Raw genomic sequence first — 15,801 nt, 5'->3', positions numbered from 1 at the left:
TAAATTCTATCTTTTAGAGTCTTTCATACTGGTAAAATTATCCTAGAGCAAGAGTTTTAACCCAGGGGTCCTGGAACTTATTTTTTAAAATGTTTTGATAACTGTATTTCAATGTAATTGGTTTTATTTGTATTCCTATTTATGCTATTTTATATAATTAAAAACATTATCTTGGGAAGGGATCCATGACACAAAAAAGGTTAAGAATTCTCATGAGAAGGATCATCTTTTCTAGAGAACTGTTTATTTCAATATACTCCTGAGTGTGGGCCCAAAATATTTTAGACAACAATATAAAGATACATTTCTACTTTCTATTATTTAGAACTAAATTGTATTTATTACAAATCTAACATATGCCTGAAGTGTCTATGGAATATTTTTACAAAGAAAAAGGTACTATTTTCTTAGGAAATTTTGAATTATATTTGGATAAGAAAAGTTTAATTGCACAAGCATAAAAATTAAATTTGAAAAGTTCCAAATATTGGAAATGTGCTTCTTCTCACTGGCACAAATATTAAAATGAAGTATTTCTAACCTGGTTGTAGTCCTTGCTGAAGTTTCTCTGTTTTCATACATGGCATCACCATTCTGCTGTACTTCTACTAAATAATAAGAAACAAATAAAAATAGGGCTTTTTTTCTCCCTCAATGAAATAGCAGATATTATTTATTTATTTTTAAGAGGCATACAAATTCGCTTACTGCCTGTTGCTGAAGGGCAATTTGTTAGCGTTTCTTGCTCAACCACCAATCCATCAAGCACAACTGTCAGTTCACCAGTTTGTACTATTCCACTCTTGTTTTCCAAGGAAAGTTTTAATTGTTCTTTCACTCTTTCCACTACAAAAAAAAGAAACATTCAAATTTAGAAGCTTTTGACATGAAATGACATTCTTAAATAAAAATGAGATTTCTAAAAAACCAAACAAGCTTATTAGTATTATAATACAGTCCCTAACAACTCTGGGGAAACAAAAAACCAAAAAGCAAACAAAAAGTAAACCTTTTTAAATCTATAGAACTACATTCTCTCTCTCTCTCTCTCTCTCTCTCTCTCTCTCTCTCTCTCTCTCTCCCCCTCCCTCCCTCTAGCAAGATCCAACTTTCCACTTACTAGCTAAAAATCACTGGTCATCCCTCTCTCAATCTCATCTTAATCACTCCATCTTTCTATCTTTATCTGTCCACTTTCCATCAGGTTTATCTCTACAGTATACAAGCAGGTTAATAAGCAGACAGCTTGTGGAAGCCCAAGAGCATATGTAATAGCAAATGTTTCTGCCACCAATAAACTGGACATAGGCTCTTTTGAAATATTTGCCCTGAATTTAAATTTCTGCACTGGCAAAAGTGAAATCTGTTGAAAGTGTCAACTAGTTCTGATGATTGTGATTAAGTTCATGAACTTGATACTTAATGGTGTATACTCCAGTTATCAATAGAGTTCTTCCCTTCCTTTACCTCCAAATGAGCTAGGAACCAAATGCGCAAACTTAATTTTATTTAGTTACCAAGGACCAGCCTTATTGTGCTAAGTAAAAGCCATTCATTTCCAAAAACAAAATAAAATCAACAATTCACTAGTGGAGATATCCAAGTAGCTTCAATTACAGAACTTGTTCCCCATCCCAGTGAGAGAGTGAACAGACACTGTTTCCAACTATCATCACTGTTTTAACTTTTTCTTTTTTCTTGAGGAATCTTTATTTTCTTTCATTAGTCTTAGAAAATAAAATATTTTCTAAAAGTAGAACCCTTTGGGAAGGAGGTAGAGAAATATTAAAAATTCAGAATTGTAGTGACCCTCTACTATGAACAGTCCTTGAAAATTCTGTAGTTCTAGTTTCCCAAAGGTGCTAACAGCATATTCTGAAATTATGGGAATAGCTACAGCATGGTATTAAAGGGCTTCCATTATATTATACCATATATGAGCAACAGCACATGGAAGGAAGCATGGTATCATGAAAACAAATAATAGTAGCTTACATTTTTATTTTAAAGTTTGCCAAGGGCTTTCTACATATATATTAATTCATTTGATCATTATAACAACCCTATAAGTGAATTACTTCAGTGTTAGAGGTAGGATTTGACGCCAGGTCTCTTCTAACTCCAAATTTATCTCTCTCTTTCTCTAGAGCTACACTGGAAGTCAAGAGACTTGGCTTCTGGTCCAAGTTGACAAGCTGCATGACTCTGAGTAAGTGAGCCTCTCTGGGCCTTACTTTTTCAGTTACAAATCAAGAAAGGTTTAAACTTTCTCTCAAAGGCATCTTTCCAGTTTGAAAATCCTATGAATCAATATAATAATGAAACATAAAACAAAGGCATAGCCCAGAGAACTACATGTAAGAGGTTCTTAATGTGGTTTTTTTAGTTACAATAGTTAATTAGTATAAGCTATTATTTAACACAACTATGAACTCTTTGTATTGATGGCATTCTCTCCTTCTACAACAAACACTCTCTTCACCTAGTCACCCATCATCTTGGGTTTGAACTCCCTACCTTAACACTAACTAGTTCACAGTCACTCAGCACTTCCCCACTATGATTTCTGAAGAATAATGACATCTCACGATAACTAATATGATTTACAAAGTTCTTTTACTTACATTACCACATCTGAGTCACACAACAACTTAGTAAGAGGTAAGTATTATTTTCTGCATTTTACACATGAGGAAACAGACTCAGGGAAATTAAACAGCTTGTTGGTGGTCTTTTCAATAAGACAGCATTTGAACATAGGCTTTTTGCTTCTAGGTTCAGTTTTCTTTTTATTATACTGCCATACTGCCCCTCAAGGTATAATTTACTTTACTAAATTAATGAACAGCTAGAGATGACCTCCTAGAAAAAACTATACACATATTTCTCACATAAAACTGTATGCAGAAGAAAGGTTAGGATGGTTAGGAAGGAGTTAGTCCTAAGGAAAGGCTAATAGGGAAGATATTTTGGGTCAGGCAAATGTCTGCATCAAATAACACCAAACAGAATTTTTTTCCCTGTCGATAAGACTAGTCATTAAAAATAAATTTAAATTAAATTAACAAGGGGAGCAGAGCCAAGATGGTGGAGTGAGAGGAAGCAATATCTCCAAGTTCTTCTCCACAAACTTCTAACAGATCTAGAAAATGCACCAGCCTGAAACCTGATGGGGAAATGCAGAAAAAGTCACAGTGAGTCCTTTATCCAGCCTAGCTTAGTATAGGGAGACAGTTAGGAAAGCCTTAGGGCACTGGTCACAGGGATTGGTCCAAGAACATGGTGCATGGAGCATTCAAGATACAGGCAGAAGCTATACACCAAGGAAAAAGTTGGTAAAAGACCCACAGAGACATGCCCAGACCCACACAAGTACACTACAATAAGGAAAAGTACCAATTGGCAGCTTTGTTACCTACTACCTAGTCCTGGGTCATAGGTGCAAAGTAGAGTAAGATGGGGACCTATGCAAGGTCATGGCATTCCACCATAGGGAGGGCCCGCGTGGTGTAGAGAGAAAGATGGAAGCTCAAAAGCTAGCAGCAACAGCAGCTGTGATGTGGCTCAGACTTCAGTTGCAAAGCAGGGTCTCACTTCCAAAGTCTACCCTCGGCCTACAGAGGTATAACCAGGGTAGAATCCCAGGCTGAAGAAAAGCCTACAATTCTGCCCAATCTAAGACAAAAGAGCTTTTCAGCTGGCTGATGAGGTGAAGTCCAGCCACAGTCTACTTTTACTCAGACCTAAACCCAGGTAAGGATTTTGCAGAGCTCAGCCCAGGAGGGGCAACAATCAGACCTTACCCTGGATCAGCCCACTTCAGAGCACTGAAAGCTTGCAGGTCCCCAGCCAATCCTAGACATAATGGAATAACACAACTCTCAACACCCCAAGAAAGCTGCAAAGGGACCAGCACAGGCCTTCCCTCCAGAAGTGGTACAAAGCCAAGCCTTAAGTCCCTAGAAGAATGGGGTGGGGTGGGGGGGGAAGGGGAGAGAATCCCACCATAACAAGCCATTATGATAGCATGGACAACCAAGATATAAAAACAGAACAACTCCAAAACATCTACAATCATTGCCGCAGAGAAAGACACAGCCTGGATACAAAACTCAACTACAATTTCTGGAAAAGTTGAAGCTGCATGTTTAAGAATTTTTAAAAATGTTTTAAATAAATGCAATGAGTGTTTGAGGAAAAAAAGGAACAGAAATGACAACTAAGGAAGGAGGAATTGGAAAGGGAATTAACAGCTTAGCAGAAGACGTACAAGATCTCACCCAAGCAACAAACTCCCTGAAAATTAAAATGGACCAAACAGAAATCAATGACTTTATGAGGAAAAAATAAATATTAAAGCAAAGTCAAAAGGCTGAAAAAAAAAAGGAAAATGGAAGGTATTTCATAGCAAAAAATAAAATAGCTGACCTAGAAAACAGTGAGAAGAAAAAATTATGAATCACTGGACTATCTGAATGCCATGACCAAAAATAACCAAAACAAAAAACCTAAACATTTTATTTCAAAAACTCTTTTCTTTTTTTTAGGGCAACTGGGGTTAAGTGATTTGCCCAGGGTCACACAGCTATTAAGTGTCAAGTGTTTGGTCTAAGGCTGGATTTGAACTCAGGTCCTCCTGACTTCAGGGCCAGTGCTCTATCCACTGCGCCACCTAGCTGACCCCAAAAACTCTTAAAAGAAAACTGTCAAGATCTCTTAGAACTAGAAGGCAAGGCACAAGTAGAAAGAATCCATCAGTCACTTCTTGAAAGAAATCTCAAAATGAAAATGCCTAAGAACAACACAACAGAAATCCAGAAATTCCAAGTCAAAGGAAAAATATTGCAAGTAGCCAGAAAGTAAGAATTCAAGTACCAAGGAACCACAATCAGGATCACCCACGATTTGGCAGCCACTACTATAAAGAAGTGGAGAATTTGGAATATAATATTCCAGAAGGCAAAAGATATGGGCTCAAAGCCAAGAATAACACCCATCAAAACTGAGCAGGTAAGGGGAAAGGAATATGCATTTATTAAGTGCCTATGATGCCCCAGAAATTTTGCTAAGCACTTTACAAATGTTATTTCACTTGGTTTCCACAACAACCCTGTAAGATAGGTGCTATTATGATCCCTATTTTACAGTTGAGAAATTTGAGGCAAACAGAGGTTAAGTGACTTGCCAAGAGGTCACAAAGCTAGTAAGTGTCTAAGGAGACATTTGAACTCAGGTCCTCCTGACTCCAGGCCCAGTACTCTATCCACATGGCATTACCTAGCCACTTCCTTTCCCCCTACTCCCCTGCTTGCTCACAACTGCATCTAAAAACAATAAATGAGGGCTGCTGACAGAGAATTTATTCAGTAAATTCATAAGATGGATAAAGGTAACTGATTTTTAAATTCACCTTTTAAAAACTGAAATTACCTCATAATAATGAAGCTTTATAGGAAATACACCAACTGACTTCTTGCTTGCTCATGTAATTTTTAAAAATTTAAATAACATAAAGTAAAACAGTAGAAATTAGAACAAAAGACTTACATTTTCTATTGTGTATTTCAAGAGCTTGTCTCAAGTCTACTGTTGCTCTTCCTAATAATGCATCTGCTTTTAAAGTGTGATGACTCCACACTCTAAATTCCAATGTGGTCTGAGGTGTCACATTCCTATAGTCAAAAATCAGAACAAAAAAGATACAAGATATGAGGAATGACAATAGCTTACATTAATATAGTGCTTTATGTTTATAAAGCATTTTCCTCACAACCACACTGTGACACTGCAAAAATAACTATTCCCCTTTTTACAAATGATGAAACTAAAGTTCAGCTAACAGCATGGAGCCGTATGCAGCGAAGAAAAGATTCGAAGCTAGGACCCTCCTGAATTCAAGTCCAGTGCTCTTTCCATGCTATTAATACCTTTATAATAATTTCTCAATATGACTGTTGTTGTTATTCAGTCACATTCAGTTGTGTCTAACTCTTCATGACCAAATTTGGGGTTTTACTGGCAAAGATACTGGAGTGGTTTGCCATTTCTTTCTCCAGCTCATTTTACAAATGAAGAAACTGAGGCAAACAGGGTTAAGTGATTTGCCCAGGGTCACACAACTAGTAAGTATCTGAGGCTAGATTTGAACTATGAAAGAGCAGTCTTTCTGTCTCCGGGCCTGGAACTCTATGCCACCTAGCTGCCCTTCCTACTAGTAAAACCTCACAAATTCTGTGTCAGAGAAACCTAGTTTTAGTCCACAAGTCACCCAAAACATAGACTATAGAATATTTTAAAAATATTCCTTATTACTTAACTACAAACAAGAACTTGAAATGGACAAACATGACAAATAAGGATAGAGCTAACAAATAAAAATGATTTGTAATTATTATGTTAAAGTATAGACTTAAAAGTTTATTTTCCTTATATAGCAACTATATTTTAATATAAATAAGGGCCTATAAAGTACTTGACATTGGTTGCTAATACCTGGTTGACATGTTAAAACAAGTTTTTAAATCTGTATTAAATAAGTTCCATAAGATTTAACTATATAGCACTTTATCTTTGGATCTATGAACTTATCTGAGAATTAGAGAAAAAATGTCAAAAAATAGGGCAATCCCAGATTTAACACTTCCTTAAAGTCTTATTTATACTATTAAATTTCTTAGTAAGTCCCTTTTTTGGTATAGAAGATAGAGAAGTGAACTGAGAATGCAGACCTGGATTTGTTCTTCATGTTCTGACATGAAGTTCCCATGTGACCTTAGGAGTCTCTTTGCTTATCTGGGTCTCAATTTCATTATCTGTAAAATGAGGTTGGGGTGTGTGTGTGTGTGTATGTGTGTGTGTGTGTGTGTATGTGTGTGTCTACACAAGTACATGTATATAGTTTCTAATGTTCTTTCCAACTCTGCAACTTATATAATACAAAGATAAAAATTCGGCTTCACTTCTCTGACTATAAATTTTCCATTTTATTAACATTTAACTTTAATTTTATTTTTCTTAATTACACGTAATTAAAACTTTTTTAACATCATAAGTCCTTCTGAAATAGATCACTATATTGTGGAGAATAGCTAAGTCATTCGGAGAGTAGCTAAGTCATTCACAGTTGATCACTGTACGATATTACTGTGTATAATGTTCTGATTCTGCTCATTCTACTTTTCATCACTTCATGTAAATCTTCCTAGTTTTTCTTGCTCATCACTTTGTGGGTATATTCAATATTTTATTTTTCCCCAATTACATGTAAAATGAATTTTAACATTTTTTTTAATTGAGTTCCAAATCATCTCCCTCCCTCCTTCCTTTCCCCCTCACTGAGAAGGCAAGCAATCTAGTCGTACATGTTCAGTCACACAAAACATAGTTCTACATTAATCATGTTGTGACAAAAAATACAACCTCCCCTCTTCCAAAAAGAAAAAATAAAAACCAAGAAAAATAAGTTAAAAAAAAGTATGCCTCGATCTGTGTTCAGACCCCACAGCATTTTTCACCATATTTTTCATCAATTCCAGTGACAGTAAGGTTCAAATGTTCCTCCCCACCTCCTCCATCTTTCTCTCCACTTTACTATAAAAGCTCTTTTGCGCCTCTTTTAAGTGAGATAATTCAACTCATTCTACCTCTCCCTTTCCCATTCTCCTAGTCTCTTTCTCATCTCTTAATTTATTTTTTTTAAGATATCCCATCATATTCAACTCACACCCATGCCCTGTCTATATATATATATGTTCCTTCTAACAACCTTAGTAATGAGAAAATTATTAGGAGTTAAAAGTATCATCTTCCCATGTGGAGTTTGACCTTACTGAATCTCTTATGATTTCTCTTTCCTGTTTACCTTTTATGCTTCTCTTGAGTCTTGTATTTGAAAGCTAAATTTTCTATTCAGCTCTGGTCTTTTCATCAGGAATGCTTGAAAATCCTCTATTTCACTGGATATCCATTTTTCCCTCCATGAAGCATTATACTCAGTTTTGCTGGGTAAGTGATTCTTGGTTGTAATCCTAGCTCCTTTGCCCTCTGGAATATCATATTACAAGCCATCCAATTTTTAATGTAGAAACTTCTAAATCTTGGGTTATCCTATTATCTTTAGCTCCATGATATTTGATTTGTTTCCTTCTGGCTGCTTTGCAATATTTTCTCCACGATCTGAGAGCTCTGGAATTTGGCTATAATATTCCTCGGAATTTTCATCTTGGGATTTCTTACAGGAGGTGACTTGTGGATTTTCAATTTCTATTTTATCCTCTGGTTCTAGAATGTCAGGGAAGTTTCCCTTGATAATTTCTTGAAACATGACGTCTTTTTTTTAATTATGGCTTTCAGGTAGCCCAATAATTCTTAAATTATCTTTCCTTGATCTATTTTTCTAAGTCAGTTGTTTTTCCAATGAGATATTTCACACTGTCTTCTAATTTTTCATTCTTTTAATTTTGTTTTATTACTTCTTGATGTCTCATGGAATAATTAGCTTCCACTTGCCCAATTCTAATTTTTAAGCAGTTTTTTTTCTTCTGTGAGCTTGTATATCCCCTTTTCTATTTGGCCAATTGTACTTTTTAAGGAGTCTTTCTCTTCAGTGAATTTTTGTATATTTTTTACCATTTGGACACTTCTGGTTTTTAAGGAGTTCTCTTCAGTGAATTTTTGTGCTTCCTTTACCATTTGGCCTATTCTGTTTTTTAAGGTGTTATTTTCTTCAGCAATTTTTATGCCTAACTTTACCAAGCTGCTGACTTTTTTTCATGATTTTCTTGCATCATTCATTTCTTTTCCTAATTTTTCCTCTACTTCTTGTTTGATTTTTAAAATCTTTTTTTGAGCTCTTCCAGAAATTCTTTTTTGGGCCTGAGACCAATTTACATTTATCTTTGAGGCTTTGGATATAGCTGTGAGTTTGTGTTTTGATCTTCCCTATCACCACGGTAACCTTCTATTGTCAGGTTCTTTTTTTGTCGTTTGCTCATTTTTACAGCTTTTTCATTTGATGTTTAAGTTGGACTCTGCTCCTAAGGTAGAGGCAGCACTGTCTCACGCTTCAGGTTTTTTGTCCAGGTGTTCTGAACTAGTTCTGAGAATCTGTAAGTTTTCGGTTCTTCTAAGGTGGTATGATCTAAGAAGTATAGTTACTACTCTCATGGTCTGTGCTCTGGTGTCTGTGAGCAACTACAAGTAACCTTTTCTACCCTAGAACTGTAACCAAGGTCCCCGCTCCTCTGAGGCCACAAGCTTTGGTATGCTAGTACTCTTCATCCTCGGACTGTGACCCAAGATTGTGACCTGGATCTATGTATACGCAAATGTAGCAGAGTCTTGTACCCAGTGCCAGCAAAGGGACCCCTGTAATCTTCTGACCAGTTGTCAATCCCTCCTACTATCTGTGGGCTGAAAGCTCTGGAAGCCTCCACTGCCACTGCTGATTCATTTGCCCCCAAGTCTGCTACTGGTCTGCTGGGGCAAGACCTGTGCTGGAGCAGCCCATACTGGACCACTCTTACCCAATTTGATAGACTTTTCCAGATCTTGTACGTTATCTTGAACTGGAAAACTGTTTCATTACATCCTTTTGTGGGTTCTGCTGCTCCAGAATTCATTTTGAGGCATTATTTAAAGTTGTTTGCAGGGGAATTTGAGAAAGCTTAGGCAAACCCCTGCCTTTTCTCCACCATCTTGTCTCTGTCCTTTATTACAAATTTTCAATTAGCAGAGTCCGAATTAATAAAGTTTTACAGTATCTACTAGAGAAAAAAACAATATTCACATGGACCTGTGACCACATCAATGTTGTTCCTCTGGTGCTTCATATTAAAACATAGCCATCCATGATTGCTTGATTATTGTATAAGATTCTCGTCCATGTCATCCTTTCTATAAATCTATGAGAGGGCATTACACTCAAGGTGCTGGGTAGTCTTCCTCTTGTTCTCTGTAGTAGGGATTCTAGTGACTCATGCTACATTATATTCTATTCATTCAGAATCAATGAAATTAATGTGCCTTATATTTCCAAAATACCACAGAGTATAGATGACTCACAGAATCTCAGAGCGATCTCAGAGTCTATCTAAACCAGATCTGAACTGATACATACTACCATATCCCAATATATCATCCCGTCTTTTCGTTTTTTCCTGAAGATTTTCACTGAGGAAAAATGTACTGGCTCTCAAGGCAGCCCATTTCACTTTTAAACAGCTATAATTGTGAGGAAGCTTTCCTTTAGATCAAGCCACAACATGTTTTTCTGAAACTTCCCCCCTACTGTTCCTCATTCTGCTCACTATGTCAAAGCAGAACAAGTCTGGTCCCTCTTTCATGTGAAGGGATCTCTCAGGTTCCCCACTAAGTCTTTTTGGCATCACCAGTTAATTCAATAGATTGTACTATGACAAAGTTTTCAGTCTCCTCATAATCACACTTTCCTTTCTTTATATACCTTGTACCTCGTTAATGAACTTCCTAAAATGTGTCACCCCAAACTGAATATGATACCCTAGATGTGGTCTGATCAGGGCTGCTTATTGTGTACTGCCTCTCCCACCGTGGACAACATTGCTCTACTGATGCAGCCTAGGATTACAATAGCCTTCTTGGTTACCATATCACTATTAATTAATCTTAGTTTGTAATCCATTAAAATTGCAATCATATTAGCACACAAATGATTTAGTCATGCCTAAGATGAATGGATTTTCCACAAACAATAGCCTACAGTTCTGAGGAATAACCTAGCTTTAGCAAGAGATGTTCATCACGAATGACTAGTTACCATGTAATTAATTTTTTTGGTCATAATAACTCACAAAGACTATTTTCAGAGGTGTAAAGAAGCTATCATCTCATTCAATGGAGCAAGTACCTATGCAGATGAAATTACAAATCCTAGAAGTAGATGGAACACAATACAGATAATCAGGTAGGTCTATGGGCCTCTTAGCCACATGACCCAATTTCTACTCTAGGGCTTTATCTACTATTCGCATTCCTCTCCCCTTACACATATCGATATGTGAGTAATATACACACATAAACCCATACTCACATATGTATATATCTAGATCTATGTATAAATACATATATAAAGCTACATATCTATATAAAGACAGGTCTGGAGATACAGGTAGAATATAAATAGCAATTACATAGTATTTTAAGTTTGCAAAGAGCTTTACAACTATCTCATTTTATCCTCACAACAATCCTGAAGATGTGTTGTTATTATCCCGCTTTGCAGATGAAGCAACTGAGATAGAGGTTAAGTGACTTATCCTAAAGTAACACAGCTAGTAAGAATCTGAGGTCAAATCTGAACTCATGTCTTCCTGACCCCAGGTGCAGTACTCTAACCATGATGTTACTTAGCTAATTATAAATATTATATGAGGGGGAGCTAGGTGGCGCAGTGGCCGGCCCTGAAGTCAGGAGGACCTGAGTTCAAATCTGGCCTCAGACCAAACACTTGACACTTACTAGCTGTGTGATCCTGGGCAAGTCACTTAACCCCAATTGCCTAAAAAAAAAAATTATATGAATTCCTGTAAATACATGTGTGTGTACATATATACCAATACAGAGCTACAGCTATTTATCATAGATCTGGATATGTGTGTATTTGTGTCTGTGTATTGGGCAATACGGGGAAAGAAAAAAGAGAGAAAGAGAGAGAATAGTGGATAAAGTCCCAGACCAGAAGTCATGGCTCATGCGTTTTAGAAGTCCAAAGATCAACCCACTGATAGGTACTACAATTCAGTCACTTCAAGGACTAAATGATTTCATCTTGAGCAGGCTTCCTGGTCCTTAGATTTAGCCTCTCTAAATTTCTGTTGATAGCCTTTGTTAGTCAAAAATTAATTACCCAATCTATGGCAGTGAATATGTGATTAGAGAGAAGGGATCAAATGTCAGATATCTTGTGGCTATAGAAGCAATAAAATGTGGCAACTAACAGGATATCAATGAGGTGTAAAAATGACAGTGGCCTTAGAAGAGGGGAGAATTTGGGGGTAATGGTAATAAGTTATTCTGAGTTTGAGATGTTTTTAGGACATCTGGTTCAAAGTGTCCAATAGGCAGGTGGAGATGTAAATATGAAACTCAGGAAAGAGATATAACCTGTTTTATACATACATGTATGTGTGTGTACATGAGTATGTGTGTGTAAGGTATATATACATATATATATATGTATATATGCATATTATATACTTAAGTACACCCTATGGATGTGGATAGAGCAAAAATATATATACAAGACATATACTGTACTATGTATATCCAGCTCATCTCTCTCCTAAGTTCAACTGCCACATTGCCAACAGCATCTTGGATATTTCAAACGACGTCCCACAGACATCTCAAATTCAATATGTCCAAAACATAACTTAACTTCTTCCTCTTCTTTCCCCAGGCCACCATAATTTTTACAGTCCCCAAGGTTCATAACTTTGGCACTATCCCCAAGTCCTCACTCATTTTGCTTCCATACCCTACTGATATCCAACCAGTTGCCAAATCTTACTTTTTCTACATCTACAAACTCTTCTCTCTAATCATACAGTAATCAGCAGAGGGGTTTTTACTCATTACACTGAAAAGGTCTTCTAATTGGTCTCCTTGCCTCAAATCTCTCCCTACTCTAATCTATGCTCCAAACAATCTAGCTTTTCCTCAAGTGAAGACCTAACTACGTCACTCTATTCAACAAACTCCAGTGGTTTCCTACTGCCTTAGGATAAAATATTAACTTGTTTGGCTTTTAAAGTGTGTTTCACAACTTGGCCCCAACCTATCTTTCTGGCCTTGTTATACATTACTTCCCTTTCTATACTCTATGACACAGCCAAAATGGACTTCTCTCTCTTCCTCACAAAGGGAACTATAACCATTTCCACGCTTTTTCACTGGTTATCTACCATGTCTAGAAAATATTCCTTCACCTCTGCTTCACAAAAATAATTCTCTCCATTCAAGACAGAGCTCAATCACCACTTTTTTTTTTATTATGGGCTGAAAAAAATAAGCATTCCTATATGTAAAGTAGAAGAAGAGAATATGCATATGAAAATATTTATTACATACAGTGTGATTTTCCTTTTAAGCACATATTCAGATAATGTCCAGTAGACTAGAAGGCATACCATTAGGACAGATAGTAAAGTTGGGAGGACTTAAGAACACAGTGAAAGAACAGATGCTAAGGTCTGTTGATCCTCCATCTCACAGGAAGGCTTATAGCTGGTGACATCCAGCTCATCCAAGTAGTATGAACAACTACACTGCTATTCCCATCTAGCTGCCCCATGGGGTGAAGGTAGTCTAGAATGGCAGAGAGATGGATCAGTAAACAAGAGACAAACTCTACCCCATCTCTTCTCTGGTGAGGTCTCAGAGCCAAGGGGGCTTGAAGGAAGGATAAAGGAAAGGCAAGGGGAAAGGTTTCCATCTCCCAAGTAAGCGAGATAGGGCACAGACATCCGGGAGGGATGGGCAGAGGAAAGGATGCTCCTACTGTCAGTTCTTCCTGACTGGAATTTGAAGACGAATGTGTATGTATATGTGTGTGTGTGTGTGTGTGTGTGTGTGTGTGTAATTTATTTATTTATGATGACAAAAATATTTGATGACTTGTTTGTTCATGAAGTTTCTGTGTTGCTGTATAACTACTGTGCAGTAGGGCTGGGATTTACCTGAGGTGCTTTCCCACTTATATGAAAAGCAGCCTAGTCTAGGCCACAGTGGGTAAAATACATCAAGTCAAGACTGGCAACAGGCACTTATTAAGTACCTAATATTAATTGCCTTCAGTGATCAAAGTGATTTAGTGATCAAAACAATTAATCACTAAAAGGTCCTTCTTAGGTCTCAATTTGGTCACACGAAAACGAGAGGGTTGGACTGAATGGCCTCTAATATCTCTTCCAGCTCTGGCTCTGATTCTATGATCCTATAATTGTAAATCTTTGGTCTCTTTTGTTTCTTAATCATGAGCCAACATCTTCTCTTATGCTGATTTTTTACATCTGTCATGGAGTATCAAAGTATATAATTTATGATTTAATCAGAGGGTCTTTAAAAAAATCCTTTGTAAAATTTCTGTATCTCCTCAACAATATAAACTCCAACTATCTTCATGGTGGTCTTTATGCTTTTGCTTATAAACAGCACTGCAAGGCAACATAAGCAAATGTTTCCCTAAATTAAGTGTCTTGTTTTCTCTGGAGATAACAATGAAATCAACTCCACTAATGGGCAATTCCTTTATTTGCCTATCTTCATAGAGAATATATGAGTAAGCCCTGTATCTTCTGGTTTCTTTTACAATGAGAATGCAAATACTGATATAACTCAATTTCTCTAGTAGTACATGGAACCACAACTTGGTGGATAATGATCTTTCATTTAAGATAGCCTTTAACATAGACTGTGCAGTATCTGCCCCCCTTTCTACTATAGTGCCACAATGTCCATAAAGGAAGACTGAGTCATAGGACTGAATGCAATTCGTGTTTTCTTTATTTCATGGTTACTATGGCCAAAGAATTCATCACCTAATGGTTAGCCTCCTGGCAATGATCCTCTCTGTGCTTAGGCGGACTAGCCCTTGAAAAGTAGCAAGTATGTCACAACGAATATATTCTATGCTTTTCCAGGCACAGTAGCTAGATGATGCAGTGGACAGAGTAGTGGGCCTAGTATCAAGAGGACTCTGAGTTCAAATCCAGCCTCAGAAACATACTAGCTAGTGTGAACCTGGGCAAAGTCATTCACTTCACTTCTGGTTGCATAAGTTTCTTTATCTATAAAATGGGGATAATAACAGTACCTACCTCCCAGGGTTGTTGCGCACATCAAACAAAATAATAATTGTAAAGCACTTAACACAGTGCCTGGTACATAGTAGCTATCACATAAATGTTACCTATTATTATTGTTAGCTATAGTTCAAAACTGAGCTTATATACTATTTGTATAGCTTTTGAGAACCCACAGTCACCTCAATGCCATAATGAGGTACCAGAGTATGATCTGATGGTGAAATAATGTTACATACATACAAGTTACTGAAACAAAATACTTACACGGTTAATTGTTCATCCCACTTTGGATTAGAAGAACTACTAGATTTTGCTGTTTTCTTAATTTCTCCATCTACAGATAATTCTGCATAGATAGCTGTTCCAAACCAGTTCTTTTTTCTTTTCAGTTTGGCACTAGAAACTGACAGAAACATGATAATTACTAAAGCATATATCTTACAAAAAAATATGCATATACTGCATGTTCTAAAGCAACCAGTGTCCTATGTGTCTCAGAACCTGACAGAAACACAAGTATGCTGGTTCTTCTTAAGAACCGTCAGCATATATTATCATGCATAAGAAATGATGGGGGCAGCTAGGTGGCATAGTGGATAGAGCACTGGCCCTGAAGTCAGGAGGACCTGAGTTCAAATCTGGCCTCAGACCAAACACTTGACATTTACTAGCTATGTGACTCTGGGCAAGTCACTTAACTCCAATTGCCTAAAAATTAAAGAAAAAAAATTAAAAGTGATGAATATGAAGAATTAAGCAAAATCTGGGAGAAATCTCTGTGAGCTGACATAGAATGCAATAAGCAGAACCAAAGAAATATACACAATGATTGTAAGGTAAATGAAAGGATCACTAAAAGCAAACCAAACTCAGAGCAATTGAAAAACCAATAAAAGTTCCAAACAACAAAATAAAAAATAAATAAACATTCAAATCTGGCTTTCAGACACCTGACACT

At 36.7% G+C, this 15,801-nt stretch overlaps 1 protein-coding gene across 1 annotated transcript in view; it reads right to left on the bottom strand.

Annotated features, from left to right (window-relative positions):
* The window catches only part of WWP1 (WW domain containing E3 ubiquitin protein ligase 1), a 143,751-nt gene that overhangs the window by 69,632 nt on the left and 58,318 nt on the right, over nucleotides 1-15,801 (bottom strand). The window contains 4 exon segments of the mRNA XM_078153653.1: nucleotides 542-608; nucleotides 709-846; nucleotides 5,548-5,672; nucleotides 15,108-15,246. Of these exon segments, the coding sequence (XP_078009779.1) occupies nucleotides 542-608; nucleotides 709-846; nucleotides 5,548-5,672; nucleotides 15,108-15,246 (469 nt within the window).

This window comes from Phascolarctos cinereus, unplaced genomic scaffold, assembly GCF_003287225.1.
Source record: "Phascolarctos cinereus isolate Bilbo 61053 unplaced genomic scaffold, phaCin_HiC Scaffold_4;HRSCAF=312, whole genome shotgun sequence".
NCBI classification, from domain to species: domain Eukaryota; kingdom Metazoa; phylum Chordata; class Mammalia; order Diprotodontia; family Phascolarctidae; genus Phascolarctos; species Phascolarctos cinereus.
This window is presented reverse-complemented; position numbering and strand designations above follow the sequence as displayed.